The sequence below is a fragment of the Melanerpes formicivorus genome, unplaced genomic scaffold (assembly GCF_026170545.1).
Source record: "Melanerpes formicivorus ecotype bairdi unplaced genomic scaffold, bMelFor1.0.p_v2 SCAF_34, whole genome shotgun sequence".
Lineage (NCBI taxonomy): Eukaryota > Metazoa > Chordata > Aves > Piciformes > Picidae > Melanerpes > Melanerpes formicivorus.
The window spans coordinates 3279060-3299378 of NW_027142386.1; the positions used below are offsets into that span (position 1 = coordinate 3279060).

At 66.9% G+C, this 20319-nt stretch overlaps 3 protein-coding genes across 5 annotated transcripts; all 3 read right to left on the reverse strand.

Annotated features, from left to right (window-relative positions):
- Positions 1 to 27: 27 nt before the first annotated feature.
- On the reverse strand, positions 28 to 3689 carry NUDT18 (nudix hydrolase 18). Its single transcript, XM_068156519.1, is given in 5 exon segments — positions 28 to 714; positions 716 to 846; positions 1514 to 1727; positions 1840 to 1999; positions 3642 to 3689. Coding segments are annotated over 4 exon segments (972 nt in total). The 5' UTR covers positions 1996 to 1999; positions 3642 to 3689; the 3' UTR covers positions 28 to 243.
- Positions 2004 to 4328, reverse strand: LOC137450016 (uncharacterized). Its single transcript, XM_068156147.1, has 3 exons — positions 4305 to 4328; positions 2963 to 3309; positions 2004 to 2914 (listed from the first exon to the last, which is right to left on the reverse strand). The coding sequence occupies exons 1-3, from the start codon at positions 4326 to 4328 to the stop codon at positions 2071 to 2073; spliced, it is 1215 nt and encodes a 404-aa protein (XP_068012248.1). The 3' UTR covers positions 2004 to 2070.
- On the reverse strand, positions 4250 to 18643 carry HR (HR lysine demethylase and nuclear receptor corepressor). 3 transcript variants are annotated; one of them, XM_068156464.1, is made up of 20 exons: positions 18524 to 18643; positions 18202 to 18386; positions 11867 to 12727; positions 10111 to 10939; positions 9490 to 9673; positions 8872 to 9095; positions 8632 to 8781; positions 8420 to 8506; positions 8228 to 8337; positions 7817 to 7892; positions 7484 to 7668; positions 7138 to 7353; positions 6502 to 6664; positions 6290 to 6359; positions 5919 to 6049; positions 5728 to 5826; positions 5499 to 5638; positions 4843 to 5010; positions 4617 to 4736; positions 4250 to 4516 (listed from the first exon to the last, which is right to left on the reverse strand). In XM_068156464.1, exons 3-20 carry the CDS (start codon positions 12674 to 12676, stop codon positions 4454 to 4456), a joined length of 3825 nt encoding a protein of 1274 aa, XP_068012565.1. In that variant the 5' UTR covers positions 12677 to 12727; positions 18202 to 18386; positions 18524 to 18643; the 3' UTR covers positions 4250 to 4453. The 3 variants fall into 3 exon arrangements, with proteins under 3 accessions (XP_068012565.1, XP_068012564.1, XP_068012566.1); XM_068156463.1 differs by lacking the exons at positions 18202 to 18386; positions 18524 to 18643 and adding an exon at positions 14421 to 14892; XM_068156465.1 differs by lacking the exons at positions 8632 to 8781; positions 18202 to 18386; positions 18524 to 18643 and adding an exon at positions 14421 to 14892.
- Between the last annotated feature and the right edge of the window lie 1676 nt (positions 18644 to 20319).

Genomic DNA, 20319 nt, shown 5'->3' on the forward strand with positions numbered 1-20319 from the left:
CCCCCCTTTCAGCCACCTCCAGGTGGATGCAAGAAGCAGCAGCTGGGTTTTATTTCTCCTCTGGCTGGTGCTCAGCACCCACTCAGCACCATGCCCTGCCCCAAAACGTCCCCCCCTGGGCACCCACCTCCCTTGGGGGGGGAGCTCTAACACACAGGACACCCACCCCCTCGCCCAACCACCACTCCAGTTGGCCCCTCCCCACGCCCAGCCCTGGGCTCCTGCTGCCTGCTGGCTGTGCCCTCAGCTGCGGATGGGCACCGTGGCGCTCAGCCGCTGCAGGATGAGTCCCTTCAGCCTCCCCTCCTCCACCTGGCACCAGCGCAGCTCAGGGCAGCGCAGCTCGGGGGGGGCGCCCCCGGGGCTGCCCTCGGGGATGCTCAGCAGGACGTTAAAGCAGACCCCATCCCCCCCCTCCCCGGGCCCCCCCGGGTGGTGCTGCAGCCCCAGCAGCCCCAGGGGCCCCGGGCGGGGGTCCTGTGCCAGGCAGTCCCGCAGCAGGCGCAGCACGGGCAGGCGCAGCCCCCCGCCAGCCCCCCGGGGCGGGCCTGGGGCCGTGCCACAAGCCACCAAGGGCAGGTGGGGGGTGCCAGCCGTGCCCAGCAGCACCCAGAGGTGCCCGGCGCGGTTGGCGCAGGCGACGAGGAGCCGCAGGCAGAGGTGGGCGCAGGGCAGGGGCTGGGGCAGGGCCGGGGGGTGCGGGGGGCTGCGGCGGGTAGCGGGCACCCAGCTCCAGCAGGGGCAGGATGTCAGGGGCACGCAGGGGGAGGGCACGGGGGTCCCCTGCCCACCAGGTGGCCTGGAGGGACTCGGCGTCGGCGGCAGCCAGGGTCTTCAGGGTTCCACCTGCGGGCAGAGGTGAGGAGGGCCTGGCACCGGCAGGAGCCCCGTGCTGCGCTGGCAGAGGTTGGCAGTGCCAGGTCGTGGGGGTGGTGGGGGCATGAGACACACACACCCCCAGCATGGGGACTGGGGGGCATAGCAAGACCCTGTCATGGGGCTTATGAGTGGTGGGATGGTGCTGGGAGAGTGGCACCCTGGCACAAAGCTGGCAGGGGATGCTGGTGGCCTGGCACAAAGCTGGCAGGGGACACTGATGCCCATCAGGGGGCTGGCAGGGCATGCCAATGCCATAGCACATGGCTAGCAAGGAACAATAGCACCATGGCACAGGGCTGGCAGGGGATGCCAGTGCCCTTAGCAAAGGGCTGGCTGGGGCCACCAGTGCCCTGACTCAGGGCTGGCAGAGCAGGCTGATGCCCATGAGTCTGCTGACTGGGGATGCCAAAACCCATACTGGGGTTTGTAGGGGACAGCAATGGCCTGGCACAAGGTTGGCCGGGGGCTCACGGTGCCCATTATTGGGTTGGCTGAGAATGCCAACAACCTGGCACAGGTCTGGCAAGGGATGCTGCTATCCTGGTAGAGGGCTGGCAGGGGCCACTGCTGCCCATCACAGCCCCCCCCCCCCCAAACCTCCCTCACCCCTTGGGAGCACCCCAGTGCCACGCACCGGTGGGGCGGGCGAGGAAGGCGAAGCGGATCCAGGCCGGTGCCCTCTCCTCCAGTGCCAGCAAGGTGAGAGCCTCACACTCCAGCCCTGTCTCTTCCTTCACCTCCCTCCTCATGGCAGCCACGATGCCCTCACCAGGCTCCATCCTGCCCGCCGGCAGGTACCACTTCCCATGGCACTCGGCCTTGGCCTCCTGCACCAGCAGCACTTGGTCCTGAGGGGACAGAAATGGCTCCGGTGGGCACCGGGGTGGCACCGGGGTTGGAGGGAGGAGGGGGTCCCGCTGCGTTTGGGGGGGTGGGGGGGTGGGGAGGGGCTTGTCTCACCTCCTCGTTGAAGAGCACAGCCAGGACCACGTAGCAGACGTTCCTCCCCAGGCGGGTGGGCACGGAGGGTCCGGGGGCACCCTCGAAGCTTGTCCCCACGTCCCAGCTGCCCCCACCCAGCACCGCCTCCAGCTCCGCCACGGGAGCCTCCCCCATGGGACTGGGGGTGGGGAAAGGAGAGCAGCAGATTCCCTGGGCCCCCTCACTCCCACCCCCCAGGCAGGTACCCGCTCAGGGGGTGGCAGGGTTTTGGGGTGGGGACGGCACCCCCCAGGCGTGCAGCCGCGGGGACAGGGAGCCACGGCGCGGGGTGGGCTGGAGGAGTAGGGGAGGGAGGGGGTCCAGTGATTGCGGGGTGCACGGGGGGGTGCAATGTGGGTAGGGGTCTGCCGGTGGCAGCGGGGTGCAGGAGGGGAAGGGTTTGCTGGACTGGGGGATGTGGAGCGGGGTGTAAACGGGGGAGGGGCTGCTGGGCGCGGGGGGCAAGTAGCAGGGGAAGAGTTCGGTGGGCTTGGTGATGCAGGGAGGGGGGCAGAAGGGGAAGGGTCTGCTCGACTGGGGGACCCCCAGGGGGGTGCCGGAGGGGAAGGGTTGGCTCGATTGCAGCGAGTAGGAGGGGAAGTAATAGGGGCAGAGGTCCCTAGGTTTGGGGAGGCGAGGGGGGCTGCAGTAGAGGAAGGGTTTGCTGGACTGGGGGAGGCATGGCGGGGCAGAGTAAGGGAAGGGCTGGCTGGGGTGGGGGGGGGTAGAGGGGGCTGTAGGGAAAGAGCTGGCTGGATTTGGGGAGGCGGGGGGGGCTGCGGTAGAGGAAGGGCTGGCTGGACTGGGGGACCCACGGGAAGCTGAAGTAGGTGAAGGGTTTGCTGGACTGGGAGATACGGGGGGGATACGGGCGGCTGGACTGGGGGAGACTCGGGGGAAAGAGGCGGGGGGACTGGGGGATGCTGGGGGGATAGGGGCGGCTGGATTGCGGGAGACTGGGGGGGAAGGGGCGGCTGGACTGGGGGATACTGGGGGGAAAGGGGCTGCTAGGTGGGGGAAGGCTGGGGGGAAAGGGGCGGCTGGACTGGGGAAGGCTGGACTGGGGAAGGCTGGGGGACAAGGGGGGGCTGGACTGGGGAAGGCTGGGGGACAAGGGGGGGCTAAACTGGGAGTCGGTGGGGGAGGAGGGGCGGCTGGACTGGGGGATGCCCAGGGTGGGGTAGAAGAGGTCGCGGGGATGCGGGGTGCTCGGGGGGCTGGGCCAAGGCGGGGAAGCGGCGGGAGGTGGGGGCCAGGGCGTGCTGGATTGCAGCGTGCTATAGGCGAAGGGGTGGTCGGGGGGCTGCGGGGTACAGGGGGGCGAGCTGGGCTGCAGGGTGCTATAGGGGAAGGGCTTGGGGTGCAATTGGGCGGGGGGGGGGCGCGGGGCTTTGACGTGCTACAGGGGAAAGGTTTGGTGCGCAGGGTGCAACGGGGAGCTTTGGGGTGCTACAGGGGAAGGACTCGGGGTGCAGGGTGCAATGGGTAGGGTTTTGGGGGGCTTTGGGGTGCTATAGGGGAAGGATGTGGGGTGCAGGGTGCAATGAGTAGGGTTTTGGGGGGCTCTGGGATGCTGTTGGGGAAGCGTTTGGGATGCAGCGGGGGTTTTGAGGTGCAGGATGCAGTAGAGGAAGGGCGCAGGGGTGCAGCAGGTGCAGGGTTTTGGGGGGGGGGGGCGCAGGGTGCAGTGAGGGGTCGGGGGGGGCAGCGCCGGGGCGCGGGGAAAGAGCGCAGGGACCCCGCAGCCCCCCGCTTCCCCTGCGCATGCGCGGGGCACTCACCGCGTCCCGGCGGCTCCGTAGCACCACCCCCTCCCACCCCTTGGCAGTTCATTGGTCAACCTGTGAGGCTAGCTCGCTTTCCATTGGTCAGTTCTGCTGTCGCTTCCCCGCCCTGCCGAGGGGGCGGGGCTGGGCCTTAAAGGGGCCGGAGGAGGCATTGGGAAGTGCGTAGGCAGGGGAAGGGCCGGGGGGGGTGGGGGGGGTGGGGGAGGTGCTAATTGAGGAGGGGCTAATTGCACGGTGTTAATTACACAGTGCCCATTGCGTGGTGTTAGTCACAGGGTGCCCCCTTGACTAGTGCCCATCACAGGGCGCCCTCTGCAGGGTGCTAGTTGCATAGTGCCCATTGGTTGGCACCCGCTGCAAGGTGCTCACTTCGCGGTGCTAATTGCCAGGGGCCCATTGCAGGGTGCCCGTTTCATAGTACTAGTTACACAGGACCGTTTCCTGGTGCCCACCCCAGGGCAAGCTCCAGCAGCACCCCGGCACCCCAAACCTCATCTCCCCCTTGGCCTCAGGTGGTCAGCAAGAGGCAGAAGCACCCCGTGCCACGCTGCCAGGCCCCAGATCTGCCACCACCCCCTGTTTGCCAGGCCAGGGGGAAGGAACAGAGGTGGATGCCACGCAGAATGGAGATGCTGGTGGTGCCAGTGGCCCTGGCACGCTGTAGCCACTTTTATTCCCCATCTTCCCCAAGAATCCCCGGGGTGAGCAGGGAGCAAAGCACCAAGGGAGAGGTGCCCGGCCCTGGCTCCTCCTGGCATCAGGGCTCCAGCCTTGTGCAGGCATCCTCCCGAGCTGCCAGGGCCACCTCACTTGCAGCCCTGCAGAACGTCCACGGCTTCCCGCACAGCGGAGAAGATCATCGCGTCCAGCTGGGGAGGGGGCAAAAAGAGCAAGGGAAGGGAGGTCAGCAGCCTGCACCCCGCACTGGGGACACCCCCACACATACACCCCCCCAAACTGCCCACCCACCTGGGCACGCAGCTGGTGAGCAGCCCTGGGGAGGGGGCTGCCAGGGTCCCGCAGGTGAGCGATGTTCTCTGGGGACAGGAACCGCTGCTCCACGCTGATGGTGCTGGTGAGGGTCTGCACCTACCCAGGGCATGGTGCTGGTCAGGGCTTAGGGGGGGTGGGAGGGGCTCGGCTCTGCCTCAGTTTCCCCACTCTGCTCCCCCCGGGAGGTGGGGGAGCTGCCTACCTGGTGGGGAGCCCCAGCAGGGACCAGCACTGCGTCCCCCAGGAACTGGAGGAGGGTCCAGCCGCTCACCCCCCACTCCTCACGCAGCTGCCGCCGCAAGGAGAGGTCGAGGTAGAGGCTGGGGGGCTCTGCCGGGGCCTCCCCCTCCTTTCCTTGGTCCTCAGATGCCTGTGGAAGGTTGGGGGTGAACAAAGTGGCAATGAAGCTGGGGAGGGGTTTGGAGAACAGGGCTGGAGAGGAGCAGCTGAGGGAGCTGGGGGTGTTGAGCCTGGAGAAGAGGAGGCTGAGGGAGAGCTCATTGCTCTCTACAGCTCCCTGGCAAGGAGGCTGCAGCCAGGTGGGGGTTGGGCTCTTCTCCTAAGGAACAAGGGACAGGATGAGAGGACGTGTCCTCGAGTTGCCCCAGGGGAGGTTGGGACATGAGGAACAATTTCTGTGCTGCAAGAGTGGTCAGGGACTGGCACAGGCTGCCCAGGGAGGTGGTGGAGTCCCCAGCCCTGGAGGGTGGCACTTGGGGCCAAGGTGGTGCTGGGTTGCTGGTTGGACTGGGTGATCTTGGAGGCCTTTTCCAACCCAAACAGTTCCATGATCCAGTCCTATGAAAGTGGGGAGGGGGCTGCTGGGGGAGGGGAGTGGGGGGCGCTGCCAGCACCCACCTTGTGCAGGAACTCCTGGATGCGGCTGGCGTCCTCGGCACGGAAGATGTGCCACAGGGCACCAGGCTGGCTGCCCGCAGCCCAGAGCCTCTCCTTCAGCAGGGCATCCAGGCCATCACCATCAGCAGGCAGGGGCACATCTGTGGGCAAGGAGGTGCTCAGGGTGGGGGCATTTAGGGTCAGGGGACACCCCCCCCCCTCCCCTTCCTTCCTCACGCTGCCACCTTACCCTGCCGTGCCCCCTCGGCGTGCACCAGGATGCTGATGGAGTCTGTGGCCTCCACCGTTAAGTTCTTGGTGCCAATGGTCGGGTCGTGGGGCTGCACACCTGCAAGTGGGTGGGCATCTTGGTGGGTGAGGGGGGGGAGGGCGCTGCCCAGCTTGCCCTTCCCTCTCCCTGGGCACAGCCTGGGCACTCACCGTAAGCCACACAGACCCTGGGGCGCAGCCAGCGCCAGCTCCGCCGGCCCCGCAGGTAGGTGGCCAGGTTGAGGCAGCCGCTGGCACTGCAGTACTCTGGCAGTGGGAGGATGGCACTCAGGTTGGCAGCCCTGGGGCACAAACGCGGTGCTTGAGGCCGGGGCGGTGGGGGCCAGCGCTGGCAGAGCCACCCCTGCTGCCTCCAGCCCTGGGGGATGCATCCATCCCCTTCCTGCCCCCCCCCCCCCCAAACTCATGCCGTGGTGCAGCTTGCTGGCTGCAGGTGCTGGCACCCTGCTGGCAAGGGGAAGGGGCAGCAGGATGCCAGGGAAAGGGTCACCCACCCTAGTGAAGCCGCTGCCATCGCCTACCTGCACTTCTCCATGGCCCCAAAGCCACTCTCCAGCTTCAGCAGGTCACCAGCACCCTGCTCCTGGGATGCTGTGGGGCAGAGCGTGGCATCAGCACACAGAGATGCGGGCACTGTGCCACTGGGCACCTCCCAGGGAGGCAAGGACGCACAGGTCGCCTCACCCTCACCCCCCCACACACTTGAGACCCCACAAACTCGTTGCCCACTCACCAGTAAAACCATCCCAGAACTCCCTGCTGCCCATCCTGAGCCGGCTCTTGGGTGCCCTCAGATTCACCACCTCCAGTGCCTGCTCCCCCTCGGCTGGCAGAAAAGATTCTGGGCCCCACAGCTTCCCCTCCAGCCTCTTCTGAAGCCCTGAAACAAGGACAGGCTGCCGGGGGGCGGGGGGGGGGGGCAGCCAGGGGGTCAGCAGAGCTTGGGGTGAGGGCAAAGAAGCCCCAAGGAGGAGGAGGATGAGGATGGGGGGGGAGGTCCTAGAATCCCCAAGAAGGAGAAGGAGGAGGATGGGGAGGGGTCCAAAAATCCCCAAGGAGGAAGAGGATGGGGAGAGGGCTTCCAAGAATCCCTAGGGAGGAGGATGGGGAGGGGTCCAAGAACCCCCAAGGAGGAAGAGGATGGGGAGAGGGCTTCCAAGAATCTCTAAGGAGGAGGAGGAGGATGGGGAGGGGTCCAAGAATCCCCAAGAAGGAGGAGGAAGATAGGGAGGGGGCTTCCACAAACCCCCTGAGGAGGAAGAGGAAGAGGAGGAGGGGTCCAAGAATCCCCAAGGAGGAGGAGGAAGAGGATGGGGAGGGGTGGGGTCCCGAGGAGGAGGAGGAGGAGGCTGGGGAGGAAGTGTCTCACCTGGCCTCGCCGCCAGTGCTCCTGGAAGAGTTTGTAGCTGCTGGTGTGGTCGGGGTCTTGCAACCAGAGCAAGCCACTGGGGGCCAGGATGCAGTGGGAAGCTGGGGGGCCAGGAGGACTGGGGGGGTTCAGCTTGCTCCCCACTTCCCTCTCCTGGATCTTCCTCTCCACCACCCGGGCGATGATGCTGTCCAGGATGCTGGTCAGGCGGTTGTCCTGGCGGGGGGGGAGGGGGATACAGCATGGGAATGGCATTATCCCACCTTAGCCCCACCCCCAGAGAGCCCTACCGAGGGGGGAGGGCAGGGAGGGCTGGGGCGGGGGGGTGCCCACCCCAGGGACTCACGCTGGGCAAGGCAGGTGAGACAGGGGCGAAGGCCATGCGGACCCCGTCCTGCCCCAGGCACAGCTTGACAGCGGTGGAGGCCAGGAGGTCGCAGAGGGTGGAGGGCTGCACGGTGCCCCCACCCTGGGGAGGAGGAAGAGGAGGAGGAGGCTGCCCTGGGGACGGTGACCTCCCCTCGGGGCTCTCTGCTTAGGGGAGAAAGGGGTCAGGGCTGCCTGTGCTCTTCTTCAGGTCTTGGCACCCCCATAGGTGTGTGGGGGGGGACAGAATCCCCAGCCCTCACACCCCCGGAGCAGGGCTGGTCCCACGAGGAGGTGTCACAGCCAGCTTTACCTTCCTTGATGGGTCTGGAGGTATCAGCTTGGCCATTGCTGGGCGGCAGGCTGGGCACCGTGGCTCCTGGGAGCTCCTGAAACACCCCAGACCATGTGGGGTGGGGGCATACCCTCCCCCCCCAACGGCTGTTCCCCTCCCTGGCATCATGCAGAAGCCCCCCCAGGGCTGCTCCACTCCCTGGCATCGTGCAGAAGCCCCCCCAGGGCTGTTCCCCTCCCTGGTATCATGCAGAAGCCCCCCCAGGGCTGTTCCCCTCCCTGGCATCATGCAGAAGCCCCCCCAGGGCTGTTCCCCTCCCTGGCATCAGGCATCCCCACCCTAGGCCACCTTGTTGCCGGGTTTGGGCTGCACCTTCCCCCCCTTTCCCCCTCCTCCCCACCCACCCACCCACAGCCCCCTCCCTCATACCTGTGTGCCCCCCGGGCTGTGCCCTGCAGCCCCCTCCCGGCAGGGGCAGTGAGATTCGATGCTGAACTTGGCCCTGACCTCATGGAGCAGCTGCCAGAGCTGGGTCAGGACTGGGGACAGATGGGGACAGCTTGGGACAAAGTCAGAGCTCAGGGAGGGAGGGGGAAGGGGGCGGGGGGGGCACACACTCACCACTGGTGGGGACAAACTGCGTGGGGACAAGGGAGGCGCCGTGGTGGTCTCGGCCCGGGGTGCACTCAGGCGGCCGTGTGGGACCCTCTGTGGCAAAGAGGAGGGGGTTTGGGGGTGGGGGGTGTATGTTTGTCCCTGTTAAGCCCCCACCAAGCTGCCACCTTCCTTTCCGACTCCTCCCCCCGCCGCCCCCTCCCCCAGGCTGCCTGTACCGTGGCCGTCAGCCTCCTGCCTGCTGCGGTGGCAGTCGGGGCACAGCTGGAAGCCACATCTGGCACAGCTCCAGTGCGAGTTGAAGAAGCCACGCTGGCAGGCGTCACAAAACTGGGGGGCTCCTTCCCCCCGCCTCCAGGCTGTCACTCCTGGGGGAGGGGACACACAACTCTCAGCCTCCCCAGGGCCTCCCCCTCCCGCCCAGTATCGCCCCTCCCTCCCTCCCCTGCCCCACTTACCCTCGGGCCCACCGGCAGCTCCTGGCAAGGTGTCCCTGTCCCTGCAGACAGCCTGGCAGAAAGGGTCCCCCAGGACGCCCAGCAGGTACTTGGCCAGGCAGAGAGGGGTCCCCGAGCCCCTGGCCCCTCGCCTGGGGCTGGCCCCATCCAGCCTCTCCCCTTCTGCCCCTCCCAGGGTGCAGAAGCCATCGATGCTCAGCTCCCCACTGTCCCCAAAGGCAAACCTGTAGGGGAGAGGGGACAGGAGAGGGTGATCTGAAGTGGGGGGACAAGAAAGGGTGAACTAAAATGGGGAGACAGAAGAAGGTGATTTAAGGTGGGGGTGAAGAAAGGGTCATCTAAAGTGGGGGGACAGGAGAGGGTGATCTAAAGTGGGGGGACAAGAGGATGTGCTCAAAAGGGAGGTGAGAAGAAAGGATGCTTAGAAGTGGGGTGACCAGGAGGGGGTGCCCCAAAGCAGGGTGACAGGAGGGGTGCCCCAAAGCAGGGTGACAGGAGGGGTGCCCCAAAGCAGGGTGACAAGGAGAGGGTGCCCCAAATCAGGGTGACAGGAGAGGATGCTCCGTGCATCCCAACACGGTCAGGGCTGTGAGCTGCCCAGCACCACCCTGGGCTCACCTGCGGAAGTGCAGCAGTCTGCAGGTGCTCTCGGGAGGATTCTCCTCCTCCTCCTCTTCCTCCCCTTCATGGTCCCCAACGGCGCGGGCAGCGCAGGCACAGCACCGCGGGATGCTCTTGGGCAAGGCAGTGCAGGGCACACTCTGCAGGCACCACGGCTCCTGGCTGGCACCGTTGGGTAGGTCTGGGGGCGACAGGAGGTGACTTTGGGACACCGTTTGCATGGGGACACAGCAGCCAGGAGGGGCTGGCACCGTTGGGTGGGTCTGGGGGAGCCAGAGAGTGGCACGACCATGGCAGGGGTTGGAAATTGGGTCAGAAAGGAGGAACTGGAGAGCCACAGAGGTCAGGGCTGAGCTACTGGCACGTCCCCAAGGAGGGCTCTGACCCAGTGACAGCCTTTGGCACCCCGCTGGGCATCACACCCAAGGGTGCTGCACTGCCCCAAAGGGGCATTTCGATCCATCCCCACCCTGGGCACGGCTGCCAGCGGCTTTGCCAACTCTCCCGTGCCCGTGGCGTGCGTTGTGGGCACTGGGAACTGGGCTACGAAACTCCCCCACGGCCCAGGCTCTGGCACCGCCCTGCCCCCAGCCCTGCCCCGCACCCCCTCAGCCTTACCTCCCTCTCCCAGCTCCATCCTCTTCTCCCCTCTGCCCTCCGTGCCACCCCCCTGGCACGCTGCAGCCACACGCTGGGTGGCCTTGGTGCCCCTTTTGGCCACCGCGGCGCTGTCCCCGGTGCCGTGGGGGCGCTTGGCCGAGCGCTTGCCCTCGGTGCCCGGCTCCTGGGCACCGTCCCGGCGCGGAGCTTTGCAGCGCGGCAGGGACTGCTCCGAGTGCCGCGTCAGCCAAGTCTTCTTCAGCTTGGTGTGGTTGCTGGGTGGGCACGGGAAGTGGCCCCCAGGGATGCCCAGGTTGGGCTCGAAGGGACCCAGCCCCCCGCAGCCCACCCCCGGGCACCCATCGCAGCCTGGCAGGCTGCAGAGGCAAGCCGGGGATGGCTCCGGCTTGGCGAGGGGCGCTGGGCAGTGCCCGTCCTTGAGGGGAGGCGATGGTTCTGCTTCTCCCGGCGCCGGTAGTGAGCCAGGCTGGAGGCTTTGGTGTGCCAGGCGCTCGGCTTTGGGCTCGGAGGGCTGGCCCGGCCCTGCTTCCAGGGGGAAATCGGTGGCACGGGGCCGGGTGCCCACCCAGGCCCCCCTGCAGCCCCCTGCCGTGCCAGGCTGCAGGAGGAAGAGAGGGTGGCTGGCGCTGGGGGGAGGCGTGCGGGGCTGGGGAGCTGGCATCCCTGAGCTGCCCCCGGCTCTGCCATCCCTCCAGGGGGCTTCTGGCAGCTGTGGCACCACCAGCTCCCCCTTCCCGGCTCCATCCTGCTCCTTGCCCAGCAGCTGCGATGGTGCCCGGTCCTTGGCGGGGGGGTGGATGCCAGGCTCGTTCTTGGGGTAAAACTCCTGTGGGGAGCAGAGGGTGGGTGAGGGGGGGTGTGGGCATCACTGCTGGTGCCACCCCAGACGTGGATCCCCATCCCTGCCTCCACCCCCACGCCGTCAGGAGGTGGCGACGGGCAGCAGCCCGTGGCCCTGCCTCAGCCTCCCCTCCCGAGCTGGGCAGCTGGCCGGAGCTTTCCAGCCCCGGGCAGGGAACGGTGCCCATGGGAGGGGGATGCCAGCGCCACCCCTGCCCGCGTGGGAAAGGAATGGGCACCCGCAGTGGCACAGGGTGCGACGGGCACGCCCTTGGGCTGCCACCTCCGTGCCACCCTGGCTCAGCCCAGGGGCTTGCATCACCTTGGGGGGGAGGGGGGCAGCATCACCCCACCCCCACCCAGGGGCACAGCACCAAGTCTTCGGGGGGTGGGGGGGGAGGTGCTGGGACCCCCTTGCCAAGCTGCAGGAGTGAGCAGGGGGCTGCTGCCCACTCAGCTGGGTATAGCTCAGCCCTGCCCTGGGCACGGGTGCCAGCATCACCTCACACAACCCAGCACTGCCAGTTGGGGTCACCCAGGGGAAATGGGGGGCACTGGGGAGAGGAACTCCAAACACCCCCACTGCAGAGCCAGAACCATGCCAACCTGGCATCCACTGTGCCAAGCCAAGACTCCCATATCACCATGGCATCCACTGTGCCCAACCAAGACTCCCATGCCACCCTGGCATCCACTGTGCCCAGCCAAGATTCCCATGCCACCATGGCATCCAGTGAGCCCAACCAAGACTCTCATGCCACCATGGCATCCACTGTGCCCATTAAAGGCTCCCATGCCACCATGGCATTCACCATGCCCAGCCAAGACTCTCATATCACCATGGCATTCACTGTGCCCATTAAAGGCTCCCATGCCACCATGGCATCCACTGTGCCCAGCCAAGGCTCCCTACCTTGTTCCCTGAGCTGGAGCAGTCCTGGAAGGGAGCTGGAGCTGCTTTGCACCTCGCTGGGAGCCCCAGGTAGAGTGGCTGGCCCCAGGGGGGCACATAGGAGCCCAGGTGCCAGTCCGTGCCAGCAAAATGCCCCTCAGCCATTGTCCCGGGTCCCTCTGGTCCCCCCCCACCGAAGTGGGGGTCAGCTGGGGCTGGGGTGGGCAGCAGGGAGGACAGGAGGTAGGGGCTGTGCTTGGCCTCCACGAGGAAGGGGCAGTGGTGGAACGTTGAGGGCTCCCTGTCCCCCGCGGTCCCTCGAGGCTTGCCAGGGGTGCCAGGGGTGCCAAGCTGCTGGCTGTCCAGCCCTGGGAAGGGCAGGGGGTAGCGGTGGTAGGCGTGGCTGTAGAGTGCCAGGGGTGCCAGCACGGCCTCAGCCCAGCGTGGCCCCGGGTGCTCCTTGCAGGGCTCGGCCCAGCCTGCCTTGGGCTGCCCGTTCCTGGGTGGCAGCAGCGGTGCCAGCTCGGCTCCATCCTTCGGGTGGCACAGGGCATCCCGCAGGCACGGTGGGGCTGGTGGGTAGGGGCAGCCCAGCCTGGCGCTGTCGAGCTCCTGTCTCGGTCCCAAACATCCCTGGGAGCCCCTCCAAGGGCATCCCTTCGGTCCAGAGCTCAGCTTGCCGGGCTCCGGGCGGCCCACGAGTGCCAGCTCCGCAACGGTGCCACGGGGCAGGACCAGCCCAAGGCTCTCCGTCCCTCTGCCGTCCTCTGCCGCTTCCTGGCCCCTCCTCCACCTCGCTGGGGGCTCTCCCATCCTCGCGTCGCTGGCCATGGCCCTCTGCCGCTCATGTGGTGCTCAGCGTCGCCCCGGGCTGGCCGGACCCTGCGGGTAGGGAATGGGCACCGTCAGTAGGGCACCGACCTGAGCCGTGCCCGGGCAGCCACCTGCGGGTTGCAGTGAGGGAGGCTGAGGGATGGGCATGGTGAGGAGTCGGTGCTGAGGGGTTGCTTTCATCCCATCCCATCCCATCCCATCCCATCCCATCCCATCCCATCCCATCCCATCCCATCCCGTCCCATCCCGTCCCATCCCGTCCCGTCCCGTCGGGAAGGTTCCCTGGCACAGCAAGGGGACCCTGTGCCCCATGGCATCCAGGGAGGGGGCTGCCCAATCCAGGAGGACACATGGCTGGAGCATTGGTCTCCATCCCATCCTCCCTGTGCCCATCCCAGCAGGGCTGGCAGGCAGCAGGCACCTTGTGCCCACCCCGTCCCTTCCGCGCCCGGCCTGGCGCCGTGCCCGGCCGCTGGCACCCAGCGTGGGGAGGCCTTGCCCAGCCCAGGTATTTGCCTGCAGCCAGGGCTGGGCTGAGCTTCCCAGGAGGCTTTGTAGGGAGAAGGGGGAGCTCCCAAGGGCCCCTCCTGGAAGAAATGCCTGGAGAGATTTGCTGGATCAAGGCTCCTCGGGACCCGGGGCCACACACGGAGCTGGCAGCAGCTGGAGGGCACATCCCCTGCCAGCAGGGCAAATGCCACCACCCCCTGTGCCCCACTGCCTCTGCCTGGCAGCTGGAGGAGCTGAGGGGGACAGATGTGGATCCCTGCAGCCCAGCTCTGGGGTGGGACAGAATCACCTGGCTGGGGAGGGACCGGGGAGGGGACATGGAGTCTGTGTCCCCAGAGCCACCTGTCCCGGGCATGCCCCCTGCCCTCAGAGCTCGAAGTGCCCACTCAGGAAGCACCCTGGGGCACGCTGGGGTAGAGAGGCAGCCTGGGCACCCCTTACCCTGGCCCTCCAGAGCCCCAGCTGGGCTCTCCCAGCCATCCCCACGCTGGGCAGGAGCTCCCAGCACAGCTCCCTGCCAGTGTCCCAAAGGCTGCCCTGCCACACACGGGCCCCAGGGTGCCCTCCCAGCTCCCCCAAGCTCATCAGTGATGCCCTCTGCCCTTCCCCCCGCCTAAAATCTCAGTCCCAGAGGCCACTGCCACCCCACAGCTACCAGGGGGGTCCATCAGTGATGCTCTCTGCCCTTCACCCCATCCAACAAACAGCCCCACAGCTACCAGGAGGGTCCATCAGTGATGCCCCCTGCCCTTCACCCATCCAACAAACAGCCCCACAGCTACCAGGAGGGTCCATCAGTGATGCCCCCTGCCCTTCACCCATCCAACAAACAGCCCCACAGCTACCAGGAGGGTCCATCAGTGATGCTCTCTGCCCTTCACCCCTCCCAAAAACTTGGTCCCCCAGCTCAGTGCCACCCCAGAGCTACCAGGAGGGTCTATCAGTGATGCCCCCTGCCCTTCATCCCATCCAACAAACAGCCCCAGAGCTACCAGGAGGGTCCATCAATAATGCCCCCTGCCCTTCACCCCACCCAAAAGCTCGGTCCCACAGCCCAGTACCACCCCACAGCTACCAGGAGGGTCCATCAGTGATGCCCCCTGCCCTTCACCCCACCCAAAAGCTCGGTCCCACAGCCCAGTGCCACCCCACAGCTACCAGGAGGGTCCATCAGTGATGCCCCCTGCCCTTCATGCCCCCCCCCCCCCGCAAACCTCAGCCCCGCAGCTACCTGGAGGGTCCATCGGGGGACCCTGCCCCCTCTCCCCTGTGGCAAGGAGGATGAAGGTGGGGGGCGGGGGGAGGTCTCCACGGGTGGGCAGCGGGTCCAGGAGAGGTGAAACCGCTCGGGTGGCTGCACCTAAACCCAGAGGCTGAAGGGATCCGGCTCCGGGATCTGGAGGAGGCAGAACGCTGCCCCCACAGCCCTGGGGATGTTCTTCTCCGAGTGCCGGAGCTGCAGTTTGTGATCCATTGGCCTGGGAAGCTTCGTGGTCCTCCTGCCTACTGTCCTACAACGTGAGGGAGGCCCCGGGATGTCGGGAGGGGGTGGGGGGAGGGGGATGCCAGGGAGAAGAGGGTGCCCAGAAGCCAGCCAGGTGTTCCCCCAGCTCCTTAAGCAGCCTTGAGCATCGCGGGCTGAGCGCCGGCAGGATGAGGCGGTGCTGGGGCCGGGGCCGGAGCTGGATCTGCTCCTCACCAAACACCAGTAGCGACTGGGCAGGTAGGAGGGTGCCAGCTGACGCCCGGGAAGCGGCGTTGGTGCCACCCAAGCCCCGAGGGCAGGGGGAGCAGAGGTGGTGCCAAGGGCCGGGCAGGTGTGCCAAAAGAAAGCTGCCTTTGTTCGGCCGATGAAAGACAGCAGCTGGGTGAAACTGGAACGGGAGAGGTGCCGGGAGGGGCCAGCAGCCCCGGTGCCAGCAGCCCCGGTGCCAGCAGCCCCGGTGCCAGCGCTGCAAGGGGCACGCTGGTGGCAGGGAGCCTGGGGCTGCCCCGCCAGTGGAAGCCTTCCGGCAGCTCACCAACCGCCTCTGGTTCGCCCGACCGGTGCCGCTTTGCCCCCCGCGGACGGCTCGGGATCGGGCTGAGGCTTGGCCCACCCCCACCAGCCCTCCCCCAGCTGCCTGGGATGAAGGCAGAGCTCCTCTGCCTCCCCTCGTGGCTGGCAGCTGGGAGGGGGAAGGGCAGGATGCGATCCAAGGGGTACCCGGGGGGTGGCACAGAGGGTGGGGGCAGCTGCAACCACATCCCAGCGCTGCCAGCAAGCCCGGGAGCAGCTGGGGGCACCAGAACCCCTTCCACTCATCCCAGCCATGCCCTGGCACTCCATCACCCTGCCAGGGCCCACCCAGAGCCCTCACCCAGCACCAGCAGCTCCCAGCAGCAAAGCACACTGACCCCAAAGCTACCCACTGCTGCCACCCCACTGCCCACTCCTGATGTTCCACAGGGCAGGGAGGTGGGCACCCAGCAGAGAAGGGAGGGCTGGGATGGTGCCAAAGGCAGCAGGTCCCTCAAGTGGGCACCCAGTAAGGAACAGGGAGGGCTGGGATGGACCAGAGGGCAGCAGGTCCCTCAGGTGGGCACCCAGTAAGGAACAGGGAGGGCTGGGATGGGACCAGAGGGCAGCAGGTCCCTCAGGGGGGCACCCAGCAGGGAACAGGAAGGGCTGGGATGGTGCCAGAGGCAGCAGGTCCCTGAGGTGGGCACCCAGCAGAGAAGGGAGGGCTGGGATGGGACCAGAGGGCAGCAGGTCCCACAGGGGGGCACCCAGCAGGGAACAGGAAGGGCTGGGATGGACCAGAGGGCAGCAGGTCCCTGAGGTGGGAACCCAGTAAGGAACTGGGAGGGCTGGGATGGACCAGAGGGCAGCAGGTCCCTCAGGGGGGCACCCAGCAGGGCACTGGGGCAGCTGAGCGGTGCCAGCAGCCCAGGCTGGGTTTATGTAAGCTGAGTGTGTCCCAGGGACACCCTGGGCAGCCTTACATAAACCACACTGCCTTCTCCTGCCGCGGCTCAGCTTGGCATGGCCTGGCAGGGCACGGCTGGGCACAGCCCCCTGAGGGGCTGGGGGGACCCGGGGAGGAGGGGGGGGGTGAAGGCAGGGCACTGCCCTCCTGAGCCCAGCAGACCACGGGGCTCGGGCACAGCTCAGCAGCTGCCCTCTGGGGCCTGCCCGGCGAGGGAGGAGCTGTGCTTAACTCCCCCCGGTGCTGGGTGCCACCCAGGTGCCAGCTGCCGAGTGCCCCCAGCCCGTGGCTGGAGGGGGAAGCTGGGGGGGGGGTGGGGAGGAAGGTGGAGGGGGTGGGGAGGAGGTGATGGCGCCTGGGTGCTGCTGGCTGCAGCCTCTGGGTGCCAGGGAACAGGGAGGGGACCCAGACAGGGCTCGGGGCATGGGCGAGCCCCGAGCCTGCCCGCGATGAGAAGGTGCTGAAAGACGAAACCTCTCCTCCCGCTCCCTCCCTCCCCTGCCCCCGGGACGGCGGCGCTGGCCGGGCGGCAGGGGGAGGAAGCTGGCACCGGGAGGGATCCCGGCAAGCACCCCGGGATGCCCTGGGCGGTGCCAAGGGAGCGCTGGAGCAAGCGGGGAGGATGCTTTGTGCCTGCCCCCCCGCCCCGATGTTGGCAGTCCCCAAGGAACCCTTGCGGGAAGGGGCGGGGGAGGGAAGCAGGGAGCTGGGGAGGGGCAGAGGATGCAGGAGGGAATTTCCCACCCTGCACTGGGGCAGCATCTCTGGGCGCTGCGCCCTCCCCCGCACCCCCTTGGCCACGCTGAGGTTGCCCCTTCCTGTGCCAGGCAGTCCAAGGGCTTGGGGAAGCCTCCCCGGGGGGGACAGGGGCAGCTCCCCGGGGGGGGCAGGGGCAGCTCCCCGGGCGGGGACAGGGGCAACTCCCCGGGGGGGACAGGGGCAACTCCCCGGGGGGGTCAGCCACAGTGCTGCAAAGCTGCCCTGGAGCATGGCCACCATCCTGCCCCGGGCCCAGCTGTGGGCTCCCTGCCTGCCCCCCACCCCTGGCACAGAGGGCTCTGCCTGGGCTCTCCCTGCTGCCCACCTTTCCTGGCATCCTCCACACAGAGGCTGCCCCCCGGGGGGGGCAGGCTGAGTTTTGCCAACCCAAGCTTTCCCCCATGGGCTCTGCCATGCTGGTTTGGTACAATCAGAGCTCCAAATTCGGGGGGGGGTTCCCCCTAAAATCAGAGGGTGGGCACCCACGAGCCCAGTGTTGGCCACCAGACACAGCAGGAGGCCATCAGAAGCCACATTAGAAAGCCTGGCATCCCTGCCCTGCTCTGGGATGGCAGAGGTGCTGCAGGCAGGCAGCCTGGGGGGGGGGCATTCTGCCCCTCAGTGCCCCATGGCACCACAGACTGGGGGGGAGGAGGGGGGAGCTCTGGGGATGCTCCAGCACTGGGGAGGGGCACAAGTTGGGGGCCTGGCATCACTGCTGACCCAGCAGCTCCTCTCTGCACTGATGCTCTGGCAGCAACCTGCCCTGGCACCCACATCTTCTCTCCTGGTACCCACATCCCCTGCCCTGGGCACCCACATCTCCTCTCCTGGTACCCACATCCCCTGCCCTGGGCACCCACATCTCCTCTCCTGGTACCCACATCCCCTGCCCTAGGCACCCACATCTCTTCTCCTGGTACCCACATCCCCTGTCCTGGGCACCCACATCTCCTCTCCTGGCACCCACATCCCCTGCCCTGGCAGCCCAGGGAGGGGAACCCCCCAGCCCCCAGCCCCCCAGAGCACTTCCAGCCGGGAAGCAGCCTGGCATCCAGCACTTTCCCACACGGAATCCAGGGGTCTCCCATGGGATCCAGCCCTTTGCCACGAAGCCCAGCACCATCCTCCATGCCAACTCCACTGCCCCTGCCCTCCCCATGCCCTCTCCTCCAGCTCCCTCCGAGCTTCCAGCTCCCTTGGCATCCGGAGCCCCAACCCTCCCTCCCTCCCTCCCTCCCTCCCTCCTCCTCCTCCTCCTCCCCGAGCCTGGCAGGCACTTACCTTCCTCCACCACGGCGCAGGTGAGGAAGATGAAGCTGCAGCCAGAAGAAGAAAAGGTTGCTGGAGGTGGCGGGGGGGGAGGTGGGGGGGAGGGGACAGGAGGGGAGGCTTTTTCCCCCTCCCTCCTTCCTAGCACCACGCAAGGTGGCCACGAAGGAGAAGCTTTTGCTAATCTGCACTCAGGGCTTGGAGAGAGAGAGAGAGAGAGATGGAAATAAATAAGAAATAGAGAAGGGGAAAAGAGAGAGAGAGAGAGAGGAAAAAAACAACAACTCCAACCCCCCCCTCCCCGAACCAAGCAAAAGCCAACCCCGCGTCAGACCTTGAGGAGCGGGGAGGCTGCGGCGGAGCGCAGGGCACGGGAGGACAGCGACTCCCACACGAGCAGCTTGCTGGGAATTAGGGCCACAGCCCAACTGCTCTGCCAGCCTCTCTGCTTCTCCCCTCCAGCCCCTGGCCTCTCCTGAACCTCCCCCCCTTCCCCCCCCCCCCCCCCCCCCCCCCGGCCTCACCTCCAGCCCCCTCTTCCTTTGCCTTCCGTCCTTCTCCCCTCTCCTCCAGCCCCTCTTCTTCTCCCCTCCAGCCCCGGTCCTCTTCTCCCCTCCTCACTTCCAGCCCCTCTTTTTCTTCCCTCTAGCCCCTCAACTCCCCTTCAGTCCCTGCCCTCACTTCCAGCCCCTCTTATTCCCTCTAGCCCCTCTTCTTCTCCCCTCCAGCCTCTGCCCTCCCCTCCAGCCCCCGTTCTCACTTCCAGTCCCTCTTAGTCTCTCCAGCCTCTGTCCTCTCCTCACTTCTAGCCCCTCTTTTTCTACCCTCTTGCCCCTCTTAGTCCCTGTCCTCACTTCCAGCCCCTCTTACTCCCTCTATCCACTCTTCTCTTCTCCAGCCCCCATCCTCTCCTCCAGTCCTTCTGCATCTCCCCTCTAGTCCCTCTTATTCCCTCTAGCCCCTCTTCTTCTCCCCTCCAGCCCCTGTCCTCATCTCCAGCCCCTGTCCTCACCTCCAGCCTCTCTTCTTCTCCTCACCAGTCCCTGGCCCCACTTCCAGCCCCACTTCTTCTCCCCTCCAGCCCCTCTCCTCCCCTCTAGCCCCTGTCCTCACTTCCAGCCCCTCTTCTTCTCCCCCCTCTGCTCCTGCCCTCACTTCCAGCCCCTCTTCTTCTCCTCTTCAGTCCTTGTCCTCTCCTCCAGCCCCTCTTCTTCTCCCCCCTCTGCTCCTGCCCTCACTTCCAGCCCCTCTTCTTCTCCTCTTCAGTCCTTGTCCTCACCTCCAGCCCCTCTTCTTCTCCCCCCTCTGCTCCTGCCCTCACTTCCAGCCCCTCTTCTTCTCCTCCTCAGTCCTTGTCCTCTCCTCCAGCCTCTCTTCTTCCCCCTTTCAGCCTTGCTCCTCTTCTCCAGCCCCTCTTCTTCTACCCTCCAGTCCTGCCCTCACTTCCAGCCCCTCTTCTCTCCAGCCTCTGTTCTCCCTTCCAGCCCCAGGGTCGTGGTGGCAGGAGAAGTCACCTCACTGGCAGCAGCCACCACAGGGCTGGACGTTTGCTCCCAGCCTTAATCTCCTGCTTTCCTCCCAGGGAGGTGAGTGAGAGCCTCACTAATCCCATTGGATTGGCTGCCAAGGAGAGGCTGGCAGCTTTCCCCGGGCTGGAGGGCAGGGGGGGGCAGGGGCTTGCACTTTGACACCCCCAGTGCCCTTCTAAAGCCTTGCCCTGGCTGGCTGGGGATGCTCAGCAGTCCCTTGGGATGCTCCTGGGAGCCTCCCAGAGGCCCTCAAGTTGAGAGGAGGGAGAGTGAGGGAGAGGATGGCAGGGGGAGGATGGCAGGTGGAGGATGGCAGGGGGAGGATGGCAGGGGGAGGGTGGCAGAGAGGAAGAGGATGGTGAGGAGATGGCCAGTCAGGGACAACCCCCTGGCCTGGCTGGCTCTGGGTGCTGAGGGTTCCCTTGGGATCCTCCCAGATGGCCTGAAGGGGAAGGCAGAAGTGGGGTGAGGAGGTGGCCCAGGGGCTGATCCTCATCAGGAGAGAGGACAGAGCCCACCCCTGGGGACCTCTGGCTGCCCACAGTTCCCTTGGGATCCTCCCAGACGCCCTCAGGGTGAAACCTGGGATGGGGACCAAGGG